The following is a 25,216-nucleotide window of genomic DNA, read 5'->3' on the forward strand; positions in this document are numbered from 1 at the left end:
AATTTACTAAAAAAAAACTAAAGGAATTTGTGATCACTAAACCAGCCCTGTAAGACATAATAAAGGGTACCCTTTAGGTAGGAAAGAAAGACTAAAAGCAATAAAGACTAGAAAGGAACAGAGAACACCACAAGAAACACCCACTTTACAGGTAACACAATGGCACAAAATTCATAACTTTCAGTAATCACCCTGAATGTAAATGAACTAAATGCTCCAATCAAAATCCATAGGGTACCAGAATGGATTTAAAAAAACAAGACCCATCTATATGCTGCCTACAAGAGACTTATTTTAGACCTAAAGACACTTGTAGATTGAAAGTGAAGGGATGGAGAACCATCTATCTTCTAACGGATGCCAAAAGAAAGCCGGAGTAGCCATACTTATATCAGACAGACTAGGTTTTAAATCAAAGACTGCAGCAAAAGATGATAAAGGGCACTACATCATAAAAGATCTATCTATCAAGAAAATTTAACAATTATAAATATTTATGCCCTTAACTTGGGAGCATGCAAATATATAAATCAATAACAAAAATAAGTCCATTATAATAATACAATAATAGTAAGAAACCTTGACATCCTACTTATACCAATGGACAAATAATCTAAGCAGAAAATCAACAAGGAAACAGTGGCTTTGAATGACACACTGAACCAGATAGACTTAACATATATATTCAGAACATTTCAGGCAGCCCGGGTGGCTCAGCAGTTTGGCGCCACCTTCGGCCCAGGGTATAATCCTGGAGACCAGAGATCAAGTCCCGCGTTGGGCTCCCTGCATAGAGCTTGCTTCTCCCTCTGCCTCTGTCTCTGCCTCTCTGTCTCTGTGTGTCTCTCATGAATAAATAAAATCTTAAAAAAAAAAACATTTCATCTTAACGCAGTAAAATACTCATTCTTTTTGAGTGCACATGGAACGTTCTCCAGAACAGATCACATACTGGGTCACAAATCAGGCTTCAACCAAGTACAAAAAGATTGAGATCATACCATGCATATTTTCAGACCACAATGCTATGAAACTTGAAGAAAAAATTTGGACAGATCACAAATACATACATTCTTTATGTGTGTATTTCATCTTTAGATGAAAGAATGAATGGATTAAAAAGGAATTTAAAGAAGAAATTTTAAAAGTACATGGAAGTAAATGAAAATGGAAACACAACAGTTCAATACCTTTGGCTTATAGCGAAGGCAGTCCTAAGAAGGAAATATATAGCAATACAGGCCTACCTCAAGAAGCAAGAAAAGTTCCAAATATGCAAACCTAAGCTTACACCTAAAGGAGCTAGGAAAAGAACAGCAAATAAAGCCTATGGACAGCAGAAGAAGGAAAATAATAAAGATTAGAGTGAAATAAGTAACATAGAAATGAAACAGTAGAACAGATCAATGAAACATAAGAGCTGATTCTTTGGAATAATTAATAAAATTTGATAGCCAGCTCTATCAAAAAGAAAAGAGAAAGGTCCCAAATAAACAAAATCACGAGATGGAAGAGGCAAGATCACAACCACAGAAATGCAAATAATTACAAGAGAATATTATTAAAAAATTATATGTGAACAAACTAGGCAGTCTGGAAGAAATAGACAAATTCCTAGAAATATGCAAACTTCTAAAACTGAAACAGGAAGAAATAAGAGATTTGAACAGACTCATAACCAGCAAATAAATTAACTCAAGAATGAAAAATTTCCCAATAAACAAAAGTCCAGGGCCAGGTGGCTTCCCAGGGGAATTCTACCAAATATTTAAAGAAGAATTAATACTTGTCCTTCTCAAACTGTTCAAAAAAACAGAAATCGAAGGAAAAGATCCAAACTCCTTAGATGAGGCCACCATTTCCTTGATTCCAAAACCAGACAAAGATCCCACTAAAAAGGAGAATTACTGTCCAGTATCCCTGATGATGATGAATGCAAAAATTCTCAACAACATACTAGCAAATTGAATCCAACAGTACATTAAAAGAATTATTCATACGATCAAGTGGGATTTATTCCTGGGCTGCAGGGGTGGTTCAATATTTGCAAATCAATCAATGTCATACACCACATTAATAAAGAATAAGAACCACAGAATCCTCTCAGTAAATGCAGAAAAAGCATTTGACAAAATACAGCATCCGTTCTTGATTTAAAAAAATCCTCAACAAAGTAGGAAAAGATGGAAAATACCTCAACATCATAAAGGCCATATACAAAAGACACCCTCCCACCCCAGCTAATACCATCCTCAATGGGGAAAAGCAGAAAGCTTTTCCTCTATGGTCAGGAACAAGACAGGGATGTCCACTCTCACCATTACTATTTAACATAGTACTGGAAGTCTTAGGCGCAGCAACCAGACAACAAAAGAAATAAAGGCATCCAAATCAGCAAAGAAGAAGTCAAACTTTCACTATTTGCAGATGACATGACACAGTATAAAGAAAACCCAAAAGACTCCACCAAAAAATTGCTAGAACTCATACATGAATTCAGCAAAGTTTCAGGATATAAAATCAACATACAGAAATCTGTTGCATTTCTATACACCAGTCAAGAAGCAGCAGAAAAAAGAAATCAAGGAATTGATCCCATTTACAATTGCACCAAAACCAATAAGATACCTAGGGCTAACCAAAGAGGTAAAATATCTGTACTCTGAAAAATATAGAATACTTACAAAGGAATTTGAAGAGGACACAAACAAATGGAAAGACACTGATGCTCATGGATTGGAAGAACAAATATTATTAAATGGCTATACTACCCAGATAAATCTACACATTTAATTCAATCCCTATCAAAATACCACCAGCATTTTTCACAGAGCTATAACAAACAATCCTAAAATTTGTACAGAACCGGCAAAAACCCTGAATAGCCAAAGCATTCCTTAAAATGAAAAACAAGGCTGGAGGCATCATGATTCCAGACTTCAAGCTACATTACAAAGCTGTAATCATCAAGACAGTATGGTACTGGCACAAAAACAGACACATAGACCAATGGAGCAGAATAGAAAACCCAGAAATGGTCCCTCAACTATATGATCAACTAGTCTTAGACAAAGCAGGAGAAAATATCCAATAGAAAAAGACAGTCTGTTAAACAAATGGTGTTTGAGAAAACTGGACAGCAACATGCAGAAAAATGAAACTGAACCACTTTCTTATAAAAATAAAATGTACAATAATAAATTCAAAATGGATTAAAGACCTACATGTGAGATAGGAAACCATGAAAATCCTAGAAGAGAACACAGGGAGCAATCTTTTTGACCTTGGCTGCAGCAACTTCTTACTAGACATGTCACTGTAGGCAAGGAAAACAAAAATGAAAATGAACTGTTGGGACTATCATCAAGATAAAAAGCTTCTGCACAGCAAAGGAAACAATAAACAAAACTAAAAGACAACCTATGGAATAGGAGAAGATATTTGCAAATGACATATTTAATAAAGGGTTAGTATCCAAGATCTATAAAGAACTTATCAAACTCAACACCCAAAAAACAAATAATCCAGTTAAGAAATGGGCAGAAGACATAAATAGATACTTTTCCAAAGAAGACATCCAGATGGCTAACAGAAACATGAAAAGATGCTCAACATCACTCATCATCAGGGAAATACAAGTCAAAACCACGATGAGATACCACCTCACATCTGTCAGAATAGCTAAAATTAATAACACAAGAAACAACAGGTGTTGGCATGTGGAGAAAGGGGAGCCCTCTTACATTGCTGATGGAATGTAAACTGGTGCAGCCACTCTGGAGAACAGCATGGAGGTTCCTCAAAAAGTTGAAAATAGGGGACACCTGGGTGACTCAGCAGTTGAGCATCTGCCTTTGGCTCAGGGCATGTCCCAGGATCCTGGGATCAAGTCTCACATCAGGCTCCCCAGAAGGAGCTTGCTTCTCCCTCTGCCTGTGTCTCTGCTTCTCTCTCTCTCTCTCTCTCTCTCTCTCTCTCTCTCTCTCTCGTAAATAAATAAAACCATTTTTTTAAAAAATTGAAAATAGAACTACCCTACTATCCAGCTATTGCACTACTAGGTATTTACCCAAAGGATACAAATACAGACTCAAAGGAGTATATGCATCCCGATGTTTATAGCAGCATTATCAACAATAATGAAGAGCCCAAGTGTCCCATCGACTAATGAGTAGATAAAGAAGATGTGGCATGTACATATACCTACAGTGGAGTATACACAGCCATCAAAACAAATGAAATCTTGCCATTTGCAATGACATGGATGGGGCTAGAGGATATTATGCTAAGTGAAATAAGTCAGAGAAATACAAATACCATATGATTTCACTCATGTGTAATTTAGGAAACAAAATAAATGAACATATGGGAAGGGAGAAGAAAGTGAGAAAGGCAAACCATAAAGACTTAATGATACAGAACAAACAGGGTTGATGGGGAGAGGTTGATAGAGGATGGGCTAGATGGATGATCAGTATTAGGGTGGGCAGTTCTTGTGATGAGCACTGGGTCCGTTGTATGTAAATGATGAATCACTGAATTCTACTCCTGAAACCAATATTACACTGTATGTTAACTACTTAGAATTTAAATTAAAATTTAGAGAATAAATAAATAATAAAATAGCTACAACCCAGTCCAAAAACATCATTAATACAGCAATATATTAACTTATAAACAACTATATACAATCATATATAATTATACATCAGTTGCAGAGAAGCATTCTAGAAAAATGGAAAGAGAAAATGAGAGTGATAGAAAACATGTTGGTGTGGTCATGGTATTCTTTTTTTTTTAAGATTTACTTATTTATTTTAGAGAGAGTGTGAGCATGTGTGCATGCAAGCAGTGGTGGGGGGAGGACAGAGGGAGAGGAGAGAATCTCAAACAGACTGCCCATTGAGCACGGAGCCCCATCTCAGGATTCTGAGATCATGACCTGGGCCAAAACCAAGAGTCAGCTGATTTACCGACTGAGTCACCCAGGCACCCCTGGTCACGGTATTCTAACTAAGGTGGTCAGGCACGGCCTCACAAGGGGATGACATTTGTGCAGAGACTCAATGAAGTGACAGACTGCCCTGTGAAGCCATCAAAGCCTTTGTGATTCCATGTTAAAAGACAGTATGTGTGTTACGTGTACTGGAAGCCCCTCACATGTGCTCAGGAAAAAGCCCATCTGCAACTTCTCCTCTTCAGTGAAGTCATGAACCTTTTAGGAGGCATGCCCCTTCACTGCCACCATCACTGCTTCCTGGCTACTCTTGGTGGCTACCCTGATGCTGCCCCACAGGCTTTGTCTGCTGAACTGCTTTGTCAGGAGAGGGAGAGCATCCTCCCCCTTGAAAAACTTGGTCTCTCAGAGCAGCACTGGCCCTGAGGCCCCTTCTGCACCAGTAGGCTTTAGATTAACCCTGTCTTCCCGATGTGTGTATACATGTGCATGTGCACATGTGCACACACACACACACACACACACACACACACACACACACCACCAGTTCCAGGACTCCTCCCAATCTACATAGGTTGATTAGGTCCTCAGGATCATCTAAGAAGAGCACCATCTTAGTCTGTTCAGGCTGCTATAATAAAATACTGCATACTAGGTGGCTCAGTGAACAACAGAAACTTATTTCTCACAATCTTAGAGACTGGGAAGTCTGAGATCAAAGCACCAGCAGATTAGCCACTTCCTAGTTCATAGACGGCCATCTTCTCACTGTGTCCTTACATAGTAGGAGTGAAGGAGTGCTCTAGGGTCTCTTTTATAAGGATACTATCCCATTCATGAGGGCCTCCACTCCCAAAGCCCCCACCTCCAAATAGCATCACATTGGGGATTAGGTTTCAACATATGACCTTTATGAAAACACCAATACTCAGTCCATAAAAACCATTCTTCAGATGTCAAGTTCCAGTGGTAGAACTTTGGGTAGAACTTTTAATCTTCTTTTATTTTTTTTTTTAGTGCTTTTACATTAATACATGTACCTGGTTCAAAAAAATCAAATAATATAAAATGATAGTCAGCTTAAAGAGTTGAGATGCCTGGGTGGCTCAGTCAGTTAAGTAGCCAACTCTTAATTTTGGCTCAGGTCATGATCTCAGGATCCTGAGATGGGACTCTGTGCTCAACGGGGAGTCTGCTTGAGACTCTCTCTCCCTCTCCCTCTGCACCTCCCCCCATTCATGTATGCACATGCTCGGCACTCTCTCTCAAATAAAATAAAATAAAATAAAATAAAGTAAAATAAAATCTTTAAAAAACCCAAAAACTTAAGGAGTCTCATGCCCCCATCTTCATGCCAAGTCCCAATGCCCCAAGCAATCACCTGTAAACATTTATTGGGGTTACTACTACAATTCTAACTAACATGTTTATCTTATCATTTCTTGATTTGTCAACTTTAGACTTTCATAAATAGCCCACTTTCTTGCTACCTCTTTCCCCTCCCTCCAAAGTTTTATTTGGAGGGAGGGGAAAACTTTTAATAAAAACTTTTTATTAAAATCTAGGGACCTCCATCACTTCATATAACACACTTAAACCACTGTTGTTGTTCATATACTTTAAAAACCTATCTTGATTCCATCTGTATGATGAACTGTCCCTATTGTTCCTTTCTTTGTCTGCATCCAGGCTTCTGTCAGGCCAATTGGTGACTTGCGTGTGCTTCCAGTAGAAAAATGCACATATCTTGACAGTGAGGACCTTTCATGCTTTGTCTGTAAATGGGGTGTGAAAAGCAAATGGCATTTTAATTATATATATATGTGTGTATATATAAAATTTTAATGTATATATTATATACATAATATATATCATTTGCTGTAGACCAGAATCTTGTTGTGTGGAGGGGATGCAGTACCTTTTCAAATAAGTTATTTATTAGAATTTTAAAAGTAATTTTCATTACCCTAATTTTCATTTTTAAAGATTTTATTTGTTTATTCATGAGAGATGCAGAGATGGGGGGTGGGGCAGAGATACAGGCAGAGGGAGAAGCAGGCTCCATGCAGGGAGCCTGACATGGGACTCGATCCTGGGTCTCCAGGATCAGGCCCTGGACTGAAGGTGGCACTAAACTGCTGAGCCACCCGGGCTGCCCCATTTTCAATTTTAAATGTTTGCTTTTAGTTTATTTTGGTCCTTCTTTCCCATGCCATTGGATTGTTTCAAATATCTAGTGATCCCTGGTTGTCTACTCATCTTTTTTAACAAAGGACTTCACTGATTAATGAAGGAGACTAACATGGGTAGGTTAGTATTCCCAGGAGACCTCTCCTGTGAAAAGGGAGTGGGTGTGCTGACTGGCAACTCCAAGTTTAGTAGCCAGGCAGGTACCTGGCAGGCCTGGTTTTAGGGCAGGTAGGCAGGTGTGTGGGCACTCCCCTAGGGCTGCACAAGGAGGAGTTTCACTGCAAACATAACCCCTGTATTCAAGTCTTAGTCTTCTCCAAGTAGGTTGTTCAATTTTATTAGAGGACTGTTTTCTATTTTTGGCTCAAGGATAAAGCATCCTTGGGGCCAGTTGTCGAACTGATTGGGAATTGGGATAGAGACCAAGAGGCCTCTCTGTTTCCTACACAACCATTAAATTAGCTTTCTGAATTCTGTCTCACAACCCGTTTTGCTCTTAGCACCAGCCAGCTCCAGTTTGGACCTCTCAGTCTGGGAGGCCCAGCTCCCGTGCCTGTCTGGAGGACAGCATTCTCTTATCTTTATGTTATCACCCACTTTCCAGAAATATGTCAAAATCTCTGGTTCTGCTCTCATCCCCATTCTTCATTTGTGCAGACTTTTCTCTTTGAGTATCTTCTCACATTTCACTGGCATCTGGGGAGGAAGAGGCCTTTATATTCATTTTACTTTTCTGAATTATCCAAGATAGAGTATGTGCTATTACATTCACAATAAAAGTAACAACAAAAGCTATCTTTAAAATGGAAGGGATTTAGACATATCTCATCAAGCCAAAAAGAGAAGCATCTTGTCAGTATCAACCATTCCAGCACTGACCAAGAAACTGCTTTCCTACGGTGCTTCCAGCTGAATAAATATGTGGCTGGAGAATCTTGTCATATAGCCCGTGTCTTACTTGTGCTTTATATGTCCCCAAGCTGAATTAGAGGTGTTGTAAATGCAGTAGGAGCATCAAATACAAAGCCTGCTATTAAGCAGGTGTATCAGTTAATGGTTTAAAATAGCAAGCATTCACCTGCTTGCTCTTTGGATGGACTCAGGTGCATGCTTCTTCTGCTGGCCTCACTTCAGGCCATTAGAGCAGCCCCAGTCAATTGGCAGGTGATGTGTTTGTTTGTTTAAAGGAAGACTGTCTTTAATAACAGCAGAGATTGGGAGGAGAGGAACCAAGCAAAGGGCTCACAAGTAGACCATTGGAAAAGTGTGTTTCTGTGCATAGGAATTGTGTCTGTGCCAGCCCTGAAGTCCCTGGGACTTGGTTGCTGTTGCTGGAATCCAAAGTTGGGGCTTCACTGCCAGCCTCCTGGGCTGAGCGTTCTCTGCCATCAGGGATGGGACTGGTACTGTGGTACTGTGGTCTCTGGTACCGCTGGCTCTGGCTCACTGGCCACCCCCATCACAGCCACTCTGAATCGTTGTCACTGCCACCCACTGGCCTGTAACCTCATCACCTGAGTCACTGTCATGTTCTGAATCTACATCCCTTGCTGAATATCTCTTTGTCCAGGTGGCTTGGGCTTCATCCTCACTGCTGTCATTCTGGCTGCTACTGCCCTTGTCACTCACCTGGTCTCTGTCACCTCTTCCCTTGCACACCTGTCTGGCATTGAGGTGTCACTGGCTGAGATGAAAGGTGTGATTGGGCCCCCTTTGGGCTCTCTCGGCACCCCAAAGGTCAGCTTGGGCTTGATCACACATGACAAGTGCAAGACTTCCAAGAGCACCAAGAGACAGAGCTGCAAAACTCAGGACTCACACAGCATCATGCCTACTGGTCTCTGTGGTCCAAGCAAGTCACACGCCAGCCCGGATTCAAGAAGTCGAAAAAGAAGCTCCACATCTTGGTGGAAGGAGCTACAAAGTATGGTGGCAACTTTTTCCATCCACCACTGTAATAATTCCAGTTTTGATTTCTAATTTTGTTTTCTAATTTTGTATATTCCCCAGGCTTCTGAGGACCCAGTCTCTGGAATGGTTCTACAACAACGTGAAGAGCCGCTTCAAACGCTTTGGCAGTGCCAAGGTCTTGAAGAACCTGTATAGGAAACACCGATTGGAAAGTGGAGCATGCTTCGATATTCTAGGTACGCTGGCAGCCCGCCACTATGGGAATCTTCCCTGGGCTGGTGGGATAAAAGGAGGCCTGGCTGGGAGGCCTTGACCACTGGGAACCCTCAAATGATACAGAGAAAGTTGCTTAAATATCTGCCTCCAATGAAGAACAGAAATAGGAGGACAAATACCAAAGATTCTGTTAAGTTTGAATCATCAGCTTCCAACATCCCCACTGGGCTGTTAGATGCATCAAGAAGACCAAAATATGTCTGCGTGTTGTGGACATTTTAATTGCAGACCCCTAGAAATCAAAGATTCTTGACCATCTCCCTGCCTAATGATTAAAATATTGGAAAGTCTTCGATGTGATCGCATAGACTAGGTCTGCCCTTAGAGGGTGTACCCTCCACTCCCCTTCCCTTCTACCCCCATACTCAACTCATGCCAGGCCCACAACTTGATGTAAAGGGAGAGTCGGGAAAGTGTGGGCTTCTCTTCCCAAGAATCCTAGAGGATGATTTCCACCTTCACTGCTTGTATACACTCAAGACAACCAATGTAATTAGAATGAGAACTTATCTTCTTTGGTTCTATTAGACTAGCCAGTAGAAGGAAATCATTGTCAGGACATGAACAGCATGTACCATAAAAAAAGACTGGGATGGTTTTTTTTCTGTCTGAAGGCAGATTTTTTTTTCATCACTTTGCTGACACAGGTAAATGCTTTTTATTCACAAGAAAGAAGAAAAAAAAGATCTCATCCATCTCATATGGAGCTTTTTCACTGTCATTATTTTACATTGTTGTATTCTCAATAAAGTCTTTGGCTGTGTCTTATCTAAAAATATGCCAGCCAGTGAGACAGCGGGGAAACAGGATGGGAGCATTAAATACAGAGAATCATTAGGGCTTTTTGTGGTGGTTGTTAGACTCTATCTTTCAAACTATTCAGGAAGCCTAAGCTAGAGAGCGATGCTGAAGGTTTCCACAGATTATTTTTATCTTCTCTTAGCTGATTTCTCTAAAAAATTTTTTCTCAAGGAAGGGAGGCAAAAAAAAAAAAAAAGAAGAAGAAGAAGAAAAAGAAATCAAGCTTAAAAGTAATCCTGTTAATAATAGTTTTTCAACCCAAAGAGATATCTCAAGAAAGTTCCAAAATATTATTGGCTCACTTGTTTGTATCACATCCTTTCTTTCTTCTCATATACATCCCCAGATCTGCTTTGTGTACCCCCTTATGTGTCACCAAATTCAGACCTCATGGGTGTTCGTTACTGCTTAATGCAAGATAAGGGGGAAAGCGAACATATGTAGAATCTTTCAGAACAAAGCATAACTCTGATCTCTTCTCCTGTCTCCCTCAGGCCCCACAGATGGGTCAGGCAGATGTGAGTCCCAAGCGGACCAGCTCAGGGCTTTGAAATTTTCAAGTGTCATCTTCTGAGGAACATCATTTACTGGGAATAGCTGTCTGCCATGGTAGAAGCATGTTTGGGTTTTGGACCCTCTGTGATTCACAACTTCTTTCATCCAGGCCTCAATATGGCACTTACCACATTGCATTCAGGGGATAGTATACAAGCCGCTATCCTGCCTAACCATGTAGAGTAATAGTTTCATCACCTCTGTGTTCCCAAAGTATGACTCAACACCTGGCATGCCTTACATCCTCACTATGGCACCAGTTTAATCTTAAAAGCATTCTGTGAGTACCAAGACACTTCACTGAAGTATTAGAATCAGTTGCTTTAATATGGTTAGTATCCATTTAAACTAAGAATTCCTTTTGATAAAACTGAAGACAAGTGGACAAGAAACAGTTTGTGAGATGATACTCAAACTTGTTAAGCCATGATCATAAAAAAAATGAGATTTACTCTACACACGACCTAGAAAATTTAGTTAACCAAAAATATGGGGAAATCCTCCAGTGCACATGTGGACTCTTGCTTATGTCACATGATGAAGAGCCCTTAGCATTAGCTCCCACCTATCGTTCAACACTCTTGCCATAGTTGTCACCTGCCATCCTCAATCCTAACTATACATCAGAGTCTGGGCTTGAAAAAAAAAAAAAAAAAACCAGTGCCTAGGATCACCTTCCATGCTCAGCCACTTATTTCTGAATCTGTGGAGGGGGGCCCAGTACAGATATTTTTTAAAGCTCAGTGGGTTTTAAGGCATAGCCAAGATGGAGAACCCCAGCTAGCCCCTGGCCATCATTTGTCCAGTAGCATTTATAATAAGATGGCTCCATCTTCAAATCTAGCTAAGGGTACTTGTTTGCAGAATTTTGATTGTAGGAACATAATATGCAACATCTATGGTATGCAAGGCGTGTGCTCTGCTCCTGAACTCTTGGAGTAGAACTCCTTATACCTATGAAACATCTTCACCTTCTGGACCAGCGTACTTTGCCTTAACACACTCAGTCCACTGAAAATTCATTGAGTTCACAGAATCTTATGGGTCTGCCATCACGTGCACACCCTAAACTGCCATCAGTCTGTCTGGCCCCCCAAACTAGGCTTACTCATCCTGCAGCCCATATTGGGTGACCAAGCTAGGCCAGGCTGGAAAGGAGACCCACTAGTTCCATTGGATAAATCTAAGATATATTCATTACTCCAATAAACATTCAGAAAGCATTTATTGAACACCTACTATGTGCCCACTTGGTTTAAGAGTGAAAAGACAGGCAAGACCCTGCCATCTCAGAGCCAATAGTCCAGTGGAGAAGTCAGTAAATTTTTAAAAAATCAAGTACCCAATGGTAACTAGTGCTTGCATGACGCATCTGATATATTCAGCATGACATTTTTAACAGTTACCCAGGGAAGAAGCACTACACGAAAACATAAAAGTAGTCATTATTAATATACTTAATCTCTAGGCAGTTGAATAAATAACATCTTGCTTTCAGTTTGTATTAAATAAATAAAATGGTAGAAATAAACTCTGCTTCTATTCATGAACACTGTATATCTATTTTTGACATGATTCCTGAAAAAGTCCATTAATCTTTCATCTGGAATCTGACTGAAAAACACGGTCTTTTGAAAATGCTGAGCAGGTGAAATCAGAGGTTCCTCCAACTCATGAAAGACATGACGATGTCATCTGACTGCTGCATCAGTGCTTTGAGAACAGTGTCAGCCTCTTTGTGCCTTTCTCAAATGACTCTAAAGCTCCCACCTATGAATTTCAAGGGAAACAGAGAGAAGTGCTGTACTAGAAGATTTGAAATCATGCAGAACCAGAGCTTGTTCTCTGGGCAGCTCAGTCCCCAGTGATGTTTCCAGATGTTCTCTTTCCTTGTGCTTGCCTCCACCCTCCTCCTTCACAGGACAGATAGCACGCACCCCCTCACTGGATCCTGTCACCTTCCAGGAAGGTCTGAAGGTCTCACATCTCTTCCTTCTTGCTGAGCCAGCCTGTCTTTTAACTGGTTCCTTCCTCTTGATTTGTAAACGTGCCCGAGTCTCTCTGTTTCCTAAGACATTCCTGGCCTGCACATTCCCTCACTTCCTGCCCTCCCCTCACTGACCTGTTCTCCCAACAGCCAGAGTACACTTTGGAAGCACATATCTGACCAGATCACCTCCATGGAAGCTTTACTGGCTTTTATGTAGCTGTTGGAATAAAGATCAAAACACAATGTGGTCACCGTGACTTGCATGATCTGGGTCTCCAAGCCCAGCCACACTGCCTTTTGCTTAGGTTCTCAGATGCACCTGCTGCCCCCACTGCCTGTCCTGTGCAAGTTGTTTGCTCTGCCCCAGACACTCTCCCACCTTCCCACACCCCTTTGGCTGGTTACTCATTGTCTCTGCTGGACACAGTCACTGTACTATGAAGCACTCAATCAGAGCACTTAACAGCTCTATAATTTTACATTGATTTATATAAATCTTGGATCGGAGAATTCTTTCCACTATATCAAGTTTGTCAGGGCAGTGAGAATTTCTGACTTTGGTCACCAATATATCCTAACACACGGCCCAGAGCCAGGCACCTAGTAGGTGCTCAGAGACTCTTTGCTGGATGGATGAATGAATGCTGGATGTAGCCACACCAAAGGGAAATATTTGCACTTAGAACTATAGCTTGGGGGGCAGCCTGGGTGGCTCAGCAGTTTAGCGCCACCTTCAGCCCAGGGCGTGATCGTGGCGACCCCAGATGGAGTCCCGCGTCAGGATCCCTGCATGGAGCCTGCTTCTCCCTCTGCCTGTGTCTCTGTTTCTCTCTCTCTCTCTCTCTCTCTCTCTCTCTCTCTCTCAAATAAATAAAATCTAATTTAAAAAAAGAACTATAGCTTGGGGCCTGCAGAGATGACTTATCCTAAAGACTTATATTGTAAGTGAGGAAACAGACTCAGAAAGACAAAGACACTTGCTCAACTCAGGGTCACAGAACTGGAATAAGTGGACCACAGGCCTTTTGAAAGCCTGATCAAAAAAATACAAACACAGAGAATGGTATATGGTCAGACTGAACTGTCATGACAGGCTACACACATGAAATATGGAGCTATTACACATGAAAAATGGCCTATTTCATACAGGTAGCCATCTACCTGCCTCAAATACCTACATTAGTTACCCCTGGGGTTCCCATATGGGAGCCCCCATGACAACCCATCCAAGGAAGCACAGGGTGTATTATATGTATTGAAGGCCTATTGCTTAGTTTGACATTGCATTGATGACATTGCATTTTCCCCCTTTTGAGCTAAGGCACATAAACCCATATTTATATTCTTGGTTCTATCAAACGATGTTTTCCATCAACATCCAATTCATTTTTCTTGAGCCACCTACTGTGTAGGTGCTATCTTAGGTACTGGGGACATAATACAGTGACTTTAAAACAAAATCCATCATCCCCAACTGCAGATATCTCATTTGATGAATGAACTCATTTTTATATAACAAAAATCCCCAACTTGAAAAGGGGCTTTAGAAAGAGCTTAGCCAACTACTCTTCCAATCTGGAATTAAGATTAGGGTTGTGTGTTCTATTCAAAGAAGACCAAAGGAGAGAAAGAGGGCCTTAAAAAGTCAAACACCATGTGTTGACCTAGTCTCTCTCTGGGCTCACAACATGGACTGCATTCTATGAAAGAGAATGGTGACAGTCAAATCATTAGCTAAAGGCAACTGTTTGGGTCAGTGCCAGAGTCTGCAGCTAAAGACCAAACCCACAGTGTCACAAGCTCTTGTTCTTTCTCTCTTTCTAGTAGGGAAGCCTAGTGTCAGGTTAAGTAACGTGCTTGAGGTCACACAGCTAGTAATTTGCAGGTCCAGGAAGTAAGGACCTTACATCTCTCTGGCTTTGATCTATTGTTTTGTCCTTGACTCCACATTGCCTCCAAAGAAGGTACTGGAAGAAAGTTGGGGCAGGCAGCAATGTTATACCAGAAATCAGTGTGAGAAGGAAAAGGTGACTGATCAAAAGCCATAGCATTATTATGCAACTCAGTGATTCCCTAAACCTATCTGCAAAGCTGACTTAATCAGAGTGGGCTGTGGTGGTCTGCCAGTGCTGAGACCTGCACCCCAGTGCTCACTGGGGACATGTGATAATCCCATTCTCTCTCCCACACCCTCCCTCCCTCTAGGAGGAAACTTTTTCGAAGCAAACCTGGAGAATGAAGGAAGTATTTCGGGCAGTGATTCAACATTTTATAGACAGTCGGAAGGTAAGTTTGCTTAAGAGTTTGCTGCTAATGGAAAGTTGGAGGAATAGAAACACCTTCAGACACTCAGGGTCTCCCAGCTGGATTGTAACTGTGGGACACACCTACTTGTTACTGAATGGGAGCCTCCCTGAGTCTTCCTGTCATCCACTATGTGAATTCATCATCACAATTCGTGAGTATATCCAAGGTGTGGCCAGAGCAGTGCATTCGCTACCCAACCCCTGGGTACTTTACATCCATCATCTGGTGAGTTTGAGTGCTGACTCCATCTTCCAGAGCTCGACTATAATAATGACCACACTTGGGTGGTTCATATTAAAATATTCTTATAAAGAATGTATCATGTACTGATTCACTTCTATTTCTTTATACCAATATAAAAGTCCTCTTAAAGTAGAAGTTAAAAGCAAAACAAACTTCTAGTTTCAAATAAAACCTTCTTCACCATTTCAACTCCTTCTCCAGAGTGCTGGACCTTGCAAGCCTCCTGAGTCACCTTCTCCTGGGACCCTGCAGCTCCTCTGCATGCTCTCTGTTCTCTCCTTTGGGTGCCTTCCCATGAAGGTCCCATCCTCCTTCATCCTTGTAGCCTACAACTTCTCTACACAGGTGTGCTACATGGGAGTCATGGCCTCCATGCAGACATTCACTGCTGAAGCTGAAATGCCCAGCACGGATGTCAGCCCAGAGTTCTAGACTCAGATTTCTAAAGCTTGATCATCAAGCCCTGGAGGATCCTACAGGGATCTGAACCTCAGCACATCCTGATTAAGTTCCTCAGCCACCTAAGTCCACCAGCAAGGATTCCGTTTCCCACAGACCCCTCCCTGCAACCTCTACCCAGTCACCCAAGTTCGTATCAGCTCTTTCTCCAATTCTGTCCCTCTCTTTCTGTTCTGACCCTCATGGCCTGAGCACCTCCTGCCCACAATTTCCCTGTATTAACATTACCTTCAGTGACTATCTGTATCCACCAGGGTTCTCCAGCAAAGTAGAACCAATTTAACACACACACACACACATGCACACACACACACATGTGCGCACAGACACACACAAAGAGATTTATTTATGTGATGGACTTGGCTCACACATTGTAGGGCCTGGCAAGCCCAAAGGCTATAGGATAAGTCAGCAGGCAGGAAACTCAGGCAGAAGTCAATACTTCAGTCTTGAGACAGGTTTTCTTCTCTTGGAAACCTCAATATTTGTTCGTAAGGCTTTTGCTCTTAACTTCTTGGATGATGCTCGCCCACATTACCTAAACATCAATCTCCTTTACTTGAAGTCAGCTATCATAGACGTTAACCACATCCACAAAATACCTTCATAGCAACACTTAGATAAGTGATGAAATCACTGGATATGATAGCCCAGCCAAGATGATGCATAAAACTGACCATCCCTTTGTCTGCTGCTCTTCCAAGCTCGGTCACTCTAGCTCTGCTTTCTTCTTCTTCCTCTACACCCCTGCCAGTCTTTTCCTCTGTAGCACTGACGTAAGCCTTCACTTCCAGCCAAAACATTCTTCAGTGCTCTACTTCATCCTCATCAGAAGTTATGAATGTAGCATCCAGAGCCTTTAGGTTATGTCTCTGGGCTCTTACAGGCCAGGGATCTGTGGAACTGGGTAATGATCCCCACCACAGGCCCTCCTGCACACCTCTTAGCCTGCTCACCCAGTAGCCGGGGAAGCACCTGAGAGCATGGACTTGACTTATCCATTAGGGTGTCACTGGGGGCCCTCACAGGGCTAGTGAGAACTTCTGAGAAAGATATTTGGTTGGTATCTTGAAGAAGAGATGTGGGAGATAGGTACAGTGTCTATCTCCAGGGAGCACTTGGTGTGATGACAACCTCAATTTTGTAGAGTGTACCTGTAGAAACACTGGGGAAACTGCGTGTTTGGTCGGCCACTCTGAGTGCATGGAGCCCTGACCTGGGTCATCCGGACCTGGCTCTGTCGTGTCTGTCATTGTAGCCAGCTTGTGATGGACCCATCAGCTTGCTGGATCACGCAGAGCCTAACTAGATTGGTTTTGGAGATTTTTATTGTTTGCCAGATGCTTTCTGTCCACATTTGTGTCTTGAGGAGCCTAAGAAATTTGAGTTAAGTTTTTTTAATCGAGGGATTGATTAGCAAGTGAACTGACGTATTTATACCTAGTCTCACTCTATGGAGAATTTGAAGCAGCTTTCAGGAGGTTTATGTGTGTTAAATAATGCATGAGGAGAGTATAAATGGAAACAGGAAGTTGAAATCTGGGCAGAGGAGACAGAGGCACACAACCCTTGCAGATCTGTGCTCCTGGGCCTAACGTGAATCGGGCTTCTGGGGAGAAAAAAGAGATATGATCAAAATTCTCACTTTTGGGTAAGAAGCAAAAGTTGAGTTTCTAGGGAAGCAAAACTCTTCCAAGCACTCAGCTCCACAAAGAATTTTGTCACCTGCAGAAGTCCTTCGACATGGGGTGGGGGTGGGGGGGACATTCCTTCCACCTGTTGCCATTTGCAAAAAAAAAAAAAATGTGCTTGCTAAAAATAACGATAGCATTTTTATTTTTAAATCACATGAGCTTGTACTTGTCTCACTGTTGTGGTTAAAATCAAAGGCTTTTGCAGACAGAGTTCTGGACTCAAATTTCATCTCTCTTCCTGTCACACTGAGTTACCTCAGCCAAGTTATTTGACCTCTCTGGGCTTCAGTTGTCTTGTCCGTCAGATGACACCCACTCAGTGGATGGTTGTCTGCTTTAACTGTGGCCACACACATGACTCTCAGCCTGGGGCCAGCAGGTAGGTAAGCTCAGTGAGGTTGGCCACTGTTGTTGTTATTGATAGTATTGGCTGAGAGTCTAAAAAATGCTCCCATGGGGGACCTGGGTGGCTCAGTGGTTGAGTGTCTGCCTTCGGCTCAGGGTATGGTCCCCAGGTGCCAGGATCGAGTCCCACATCGGGCTCCCCTCAGGTAGTCTGCTTCTCCCTCTGCCTGTGTCTCTGCCTCTCTCTCTGTGTCTCTCATGAATGAATAAATAAAATTCTTATTTTAAAAAATGCTCCCATGGGTTTTGAATTTACATCACATGTGTACAGTCCAGTGCCCTTAGAACATTGAATAATTTTCATCCATCCTTCTCTTCACAGTGGCATATGATATGCACAAAATAAAACATAATCTTCATCTGAGAAAGCAGATGAGGAACTGCTATTTCTTTATATGAAGTCCTCCTGTGCATGTACCTCTAAGCCATCTGTGTGTTGGGAGCTGTGCTTAGTGTCAGGGTGCAGCAGGGACTGCATGTGATCCAGTCATGCTCTCTGAGAATGACCTGGATGGGAGGCAGTCTCTTTGACTCCATGGGAAGCGACCCCAGAGCCTCGGGTGGACATCCAGCCAGGGTGGGACAGGAAGGAGCAGAGGAAGAGGATTTCCAGAGAAGGAACCCTCAGGCCAAACCTTGGGGTCCCCAAGAGCCAGCCCAGGTACAGAGCGGGGATCCAGAGGAAAGAAGGCCAAGATCCGGGAGTCAGGAAGGGAGAAGACAGTAGCTCTCAAAGAATCAGAGACAATTTGCTATGTCTGAGGTTTGGGGGTGATGGGAGACGGTGAGGCAGGGGACAAGCCGGTGCCTGTGCACCATGCTGAGCAGAGGGAAGCTTAGCCCCCAGCCTCTGTAAGACTTAAACAGAAGAACTAAAGTGGAACAGTCATTTTACTTGTCTTTCCCTTTCAGAAAGTGGTTGTGTTCTGTTTCCTGTCTAGGACACAGCATGATGGATACATTGGCTGTTGCCCTGCGGGTGGCTGAAGAGGCCATTGAGGAAGCAATTTCCAAGGCAGAAGCCTATGGGGACAGTCTGGTAGGACCCTCTTCTCCTCACGAGGGATGGGGGAGGCAGGGGACAAGGTCCTGGCCACCAGAAGAAGTACAGATTGTCGGGAAGCCAGCCTCATGGTGGCAGTCCTTGACTAGAGCAGGGTCCACCCTCCCTCTGCATCTGCGGCCAGGACTCCCACCCACAGCATGCGGCCATTCTCTTCCCTCCTTCACAGGACAAGCAGAACGAGGCCAGTTACCTTCGGGACCACAAGGAGGAGCTGACCGAGGAACTGGCCACCACTATCCTGCAGAAGGTAGGTGGACCATGGCATCCCTCAATGAGTCTGCCAGCCTGGCCCCGATCATGTGGGCCCCACTGTATCTTGGGCACCATTTCTGTGCCTTGTCACTTTCCCCTTTTGTGCTCTGGTGGCCAATGCAGAGGGATTGCATGGTGCTGCAAAATGTAAACAGAGGTATGGAGTGTGGTTGCCTGTAGGGATTGAGCTAACGAGTAAGAAGCCAGGAACTCAGCACTGAGCAGGCGATCCACTGTCTTCCTGTTTCCTGGGTGTCCTGCATGTGTGTGTGTGTGTGTGTGTGTGTGTGTGTGTGTGTGTGTGCATATATGTGTGTCCTCTTCTTACACCTCTCAAATCGTCTCTTGCTGAATTTGCAGTCACCCCCTGCTACCCATATGCCCTAAGCTGTCCATGACATGGTGTATCCGTTTATTATTATTGAGAAGCCAGCCACCCCCAGACTCTATGGCTCCGAACAAGGATTAGTTCTGTGTTCCAGGCAATTCTCTGACACCACCTGGGTGTCCTACAATTCATTTCACTTCACTTCAGTTCAATTCAGTTCCACTCTGAGTTAGCACAGACCTCACAACTTTAGGGCTCAGTCCCCGCTAGACTGCCCCTACTTCAGATACCAGTGACAAGTGGCAGGTATCCCCAGGTCACCACGCTTCTGCCCAGCCTACTACAAATCCAGGGATTCCCATGACAACCCTCAGGTTGGATGATTTGCTAGAACAATGCACAAAACTCAGCAAGTGCCACACTTCCAATGACTGGTTTATCATAAAGGATACAAATGAACAGCCAGATGAAGAGATACACAGGTAACAAGGCCTGGGGAGGGAGTGTGCAGACCACAGCCTTCCCTGCACCAGCCAGGTGCACATGGTCCCTCCTCCTCCCCAGAGGTTGTGGGTGGAGCTGAAAGTTCCCAGCTTTGAGTTGCCTCATTAGCATAGCAAAATCACTCCAAAGGTTTTTAATCTCAGTGCCAGGAACCAGGGGCAAAAACCAAATATATGTTTTACTATACCTCAATTTCTTTGTGGCTCATGCATCTGCAGTGACCCCAGGTCCAGCTGTGGGTTGGGATATGCATCCATGCAGTGTGTTCATGTTGGGGCCCAGCTGAAAGCACAGTAGCTACTCAGGGCCTGGACAGAAGCCTAGGTGAACAAGAGGAAGTAGGGATGTGGACTGAGGCCCGTGCTCAGCCCTGACCCCCATGGTTACCCACTCCCCCCTCAGAGGTCATTGTCCTCAACCAAAGCAAAGCAAGGCACCCCATCAGCCCATTGCCGTGGTGGGAAGTGTGCTGTACCAATCCTGGGATGGATGCAGAGTCACGCAACAAAGGGACAGCATGCAGGGATTTTAGTTTTCCCTTTTGGTCACAAACTCCATGTCCTGTCCATATGCCACATACGAAGATCCCCACTTATCCCCCAGAGATCCCCATGTGGCTCATCCAACCCACAGTTCAAAGTATATGCAGTCCAGATTCAGCTGCTTTTAAGGTAGAGACCTAAGAACCCAGCAAACAGGCCATCTGTCCACACATGGCCAGCATACACTGTTGGGGCCCTGACAGGAAAGCAGCACTGCCCTGCCCACTGTGCAGCCAGTTGCACAGGATGTGACTAGTCCCCAGCATCCCAGAGCCCACTGGGCGCCTGTGGCCAGGGCCCCACCATGGAGCTGGGGGTACACCTTGATCAGGCCCCCGTCTCCCCCAGGGCATGGCACCTCAATTCATAGCTCTCCCTGCTCTCAGCCTTCCATTCTATCATCCTGTCTGGGCTACAAAGACTTTGAAGAATACACCTGGACTGGTGGCTCATCAGTTTTCTCAGCTGCTTCCTGCCTTTGGGCACTGCTGTACAACGAATAGATTCATTCTATCCAAATGGCTGTGCCCAACATAGCAAGTGGTACAAATAAGCTGAAGCCTTCCCCTATGGCTCGGTACCCACCCCCTTCACAGACCCTGCCAAGGCTTCCTAAAACCAGGATTTACAGCCAGAGACTGTGGGTTTGAGATGCAGCTCCAGCATTCATGAGCTGTAGCTCCAGCATTCATGAGCCTTAACTGATAACTCAACCTCTCTGAGCCAGTTTGACTATAAAATGAGGAGAGTCATCACCCAGAGCTCTTAGGGTTATTTTGAGGATTAAATGAGGTAGAGCATATACAGCGCCTGCAACGGTCTGTCAATGGTAGGCACTTAATGAATGGAGGTTGTTAGCATCATAAAATGATTATTTATAAAATGTGAAGTGCTGTAGAATGCCTAGGGCTATAGCTGTACTGTTTTACCCTAAAGCAGATCCAAACAGGCTGGTATTTTGTTGAAACTAAACTCTTATGTGGCTAAAAACTAATCCCAGAGATGGTCCCTGTTAGTCCACATGGCCCCCCAAGGCCTTGCCAATAATCTACCCTCTTTTGTCACCTGCCTCCTCCCCAGATCATAAGGAAACAGAAGAGCAAAGGCGAGCAGCCAATGGAAGAAGAGCCAGAGTGGTCACAGCCCCAGAGCAGCAGCGCGGAGGCCGCTGACGAGGGGATCATGGCACCCCCAGGAGGCCCCCAAGCTCCCTCCACCCTCTGGGTGAGTCCCTGAGCAGTGCCACCACCCCCGCCACACAGGTGTCCCGCACAAGCACAGGTTGGAGGCCTTCTCCCCATAGACGTGGGGCCACCACGCTCACCATCTGTAGTTGGCTCATGTGCCCGCCCCACAGGGTAAGGACACCTGAAGTGGGGCAGAGTGAGAAATAGGTGTTTACGCTACTCCTCCTTGGGTCAGTGACATTCATTCATCCCCTACCTGAGCAGATTGCAAAACGGGTGTGCACCCCCACTGTGCGGTTAGGCATACAGGTACAAAAGCATGCACAGAAGTCTCACCTGCGTCAGTCCTCCCCGTGCCCTCACCAGCTGCCAGATGCCGGGGGGTAACAAGGAGCATCTTTATGACTTTATCAGAGATTTAACTTCATTGATTTATTGGCAGAACCTTCCTTTGTCAGCATGCCATCAGCTTATTTTATTGCTGCTGTTGTGCACTTAACACCCAGGAGAACAAAGTAAATAGGAGCCTCGATCCCTGCCCTGGGGGACTGTATAATCTGGTGAGCAAAGCAGGCCAAGATACAAGTCAGCCCACATTGTGGGCACTCTGCGGAAAGGTTGAGGCTGGAAACGGACTTGGGGTTCAGGGAAAGGAGAGGCACATGCCCTTCAAATAGCCTGTCATTCAGAGAATTCACTGACTCATTCCTGCTGCTGTGAGCTCAGGCTGCATGCGTGGCGTCGCCTTGCAAATCCCCCCAGGCTCAGCAAATGACCAATACTTCTCTTCTATGTAGACCTTCTGTGCACAGGGTGTTTGCACATATTATTTCATTAGATCCACATAAGCGCATCCAGCATTATCCCCATTTTACAGAGCAGTAAACTGAGGCCTACCTAGCCTGAGTCACTGGAACTAAGTTGAGGGGTGGGGCAGGACCAGAGCCCAGGGCTCCTGGCTCCGAGCATTTCCTATGCTCTGCTCCTGTGTCCTGTTTCGTTGGGAGGCTCTAGGATATGAAATGCCTGTTTTCCCACCAGATGTTCAGGGGGACTCCTTGTTATGCTTATGGTTCAACCTAGAAATGGTATTCCTGCCACCTCAGGGAGGCTGGCAACACACTGAGTGTCACCAGAGATGTGGGACAGTGGTCTCTAGAATGAGTCAGAATAGTGGGCACAGCAGCAGTTACGGCAGCAACGCCCCTCGCCCCTCTTTCCACCAGCAGGACAGGAAAGTGCTTCATGCACACCCCCTAGTCAAACACTGGCCAAAAGCAGCTTAAAATAGCAGTGATGCTTCCCAGGGGGACCTCCCACTGAGCCCCTCAGCTGGCTGGAGAAACTCTAGTCCACCTGGGATGCAGGGCCTTGGGCACAGGTCAGAGTCTCATGGGATTCCCATTTGGTTTGCTAAAACAAATCCTCCAGAAGTTTCCTTTCCTTGCCAGGAAATTTGTTTTGCCAAATGCCCGCCTCCTGCACACCACAATTGTCACTTTGGCTTCAACGTCAATGTAGACAGAGCTGATGTGTTTCTTAACTTATTTATCCTAAAGCAAATGGCAGAATATGATTTTTTTTCCTAGATTTTGATATAGGATAAGGCCTAATGGAAGTCCCTCTCCACTCTAGGCATCTTTTGAATTTCTGGTATTCAGTGCTTTGCAAGCTATGGCCACCTTCCCTGGGCTTGTACCGCCTGCGTGGGAGGGGGTGGGAGACATCCTTGAGGCTGTAGTTTGAGAAAAGCCCATAAAGGACATTGATACAGATAACACTGTAACCACCCAGATCGTAGGACCTGGTACCTTACAGAGGGGACAAGACTTCCGCTGGCTCCTATTAATCATCCCTAACTTTGATATTTGATCAAAGAAGTGCCCCGGCCTCTCCCTGTGAGTTCTCCCAACTCTGTGATTTGCAATATGTAAACAGCATATTTTTGTCAACAATATCAGTTAGGGAGATGTGAATGCTTTGTCTTTTCTCCACTCACTCTTGTACTCATGAGAGCTGCCCCGAACAAAGCAGCCTGAATCTAGGCGTGAAGAGAATCCAGTATCCAGCTGGGTCCCTGGCACAGTTTGCCCTTTTGAGCAGCCAATATCATTAGCCCCCTATTAGCCACATGTTCAATGGTCAATGGTCACATGTTCTGGCACTGGGCCAGCTCAGCATTGGGCACATGGTAGCTGTTTCTCAGTGCAGGGCCATGGCCACCTGATGGCAGAATGTTGATTTATGGGGATTTAGTCGTGGCCTAGACTTGAACCCTTCCCCTCCAGCTTCCAGGATACCTGTGATGGAAGGAAAATATATGGATTAAGGTCTCAGCAAAACACCAGCATCCACACCCTTATGAGTGACCATTTGTAGCTGGTGGTTTGGTTTAAAGACAGCAGTGTGATTAGAGCTTTTAAAAAATATTATCTGGAAGGAGAGACTGCACCTCACCCAGCACTCAATGATAAGAATCCATCGATTCTTGATTAGTTAGCTGTGTAGAAAGGCTCATACCAAGTTCTAGCTCTTCCAGGGACAAAGAAGCTCGCACACCTCCTCTGAATAAGTGCTGTTGCATTTGGTTCCGACCACATTCACAGGCTAACAGGATAAGCTGGCCAGCCCAGTCCCCTGCGAGGGCCTGCAGGAAAGGACTGGACCCCTCCTTATGCCCCCATACCGCCACTTCCCAGCATGTCTCATCCCTTCCTCCCTTCCTCCTTATCTCTGGCCTGCTGCCTTCCTCTCTTGTCTCCAGACTTCGGTTTGATGCCACACCTGGGTCTTGACACCTGGACAGACCCGAGCCTCACTTCCCTTGGTCAGGAACCCAAGACCTTTCCCTCTGACCAGCACCATGGCCAGGCCAGCCCGGGGCCTCAAGGGGTGGCACATCTGGAGACAAGGATAGCCTTTCCAGTGCTCCATGCAGGGTCACTAGGCACACTGTTCACCCTCAAGGGCAAAGCCAGTGCTTTCTCCCCACCCTGGCCTGCACTTGGCCCCCATTCCCTGTGGTAAAAGACTCTGTGCTAGCATCACATCCCCAAGTTAGGGCCTAAGGGGGACTGACCCTGGCCAAGACCACCATATTGCACAACTATTCACCTGGAGAGTCCAGTGCAAGTGGTGCCCCCTGGGTCATGCCGCATGACGACTGCGGTTCTAGTTGCCAATGAGGCCATATGGGGAAGAGGCAGGAACAAGTACGTTTGCCCATCTCATGTTGTTTCTTCTACCCCTCACCACAAGGTGCAGGTGTGGGTATTACCGAACCCATTTTATAGGTGAGAAAACGGAGACTAAAGCTCTACCATAAGTTACCTAAGGCCTCACATTTTGTGATTGGTGGAGCTGGAGTTGAATACCTTTCTTCTCTTCCAAAGCCCTTGATCTAGCTTCTTCCTCTATAAAATGAGATCATCAGACTCCACTGTCTCTCAGGCCTAGAGCTGCATTCTCTACAACAGTGGCCACAAGACACAAATACTTGTTTTATTTTCTTCTGTTTTGTTTTTCACAGCAACTGGAAATTATTTAATG

At 44.4% G+C, this 25,216-nt stretch overlaps 1 protein-coding gene across 8 annotated transcripts in view; it reads left to right on the top strand.

Moving 5' to 3' along the window:
* LOC112668723 (myosin VIIA and Rab interacting protein) overlaps positions 1-25,216 on the top strand; it is a 368,414-nt gene that overhangs the window by 267,145 nt on the left and 76,053 nt on the right. For 7 of the 8 annotated variants that reach the window (XM_025461205.3, XM_049100127.1, XM_049100129.1 and 4 more), the window contains 5 exons: positions 9,158-9,294; positions 14,886-14,966; positions 18,730-18,827; positions 19,021-19,101; positions 21,561-21,704. In XM_025461205.3, coding sequence (XP_025316990.1) covers positions 9,158-9,294; positions 14,886-14,966; positions 18,730-18,827; positions 19,021-19,101; positions 21,561-21,704 — 541 coding nt within the window. The remainder of the gene's footprint in view (positions 1-9,157; positions 9,295-14,885; positions 14,967-18,729; positions 18,828-19,020; positions 19,102-21,560; positions 21,705-25,216) is intronic. The other variant, XM_049100128.1, reaches the window with a different exon arrangement.

Source organism: Canis lupus, chromosome 23 (genome assembly GCF_003254725.2).
Source record: "Canis lupus dingo isolate Sandy chromosome 23, ASM325472v2, whole genome shotgun sequence".
Classification (NCBI taxonomy): Eukaryota; Metazoa; Chordata; class Mammalia; order Carnivora; family Canidae; genus Canis; species Canis lupus.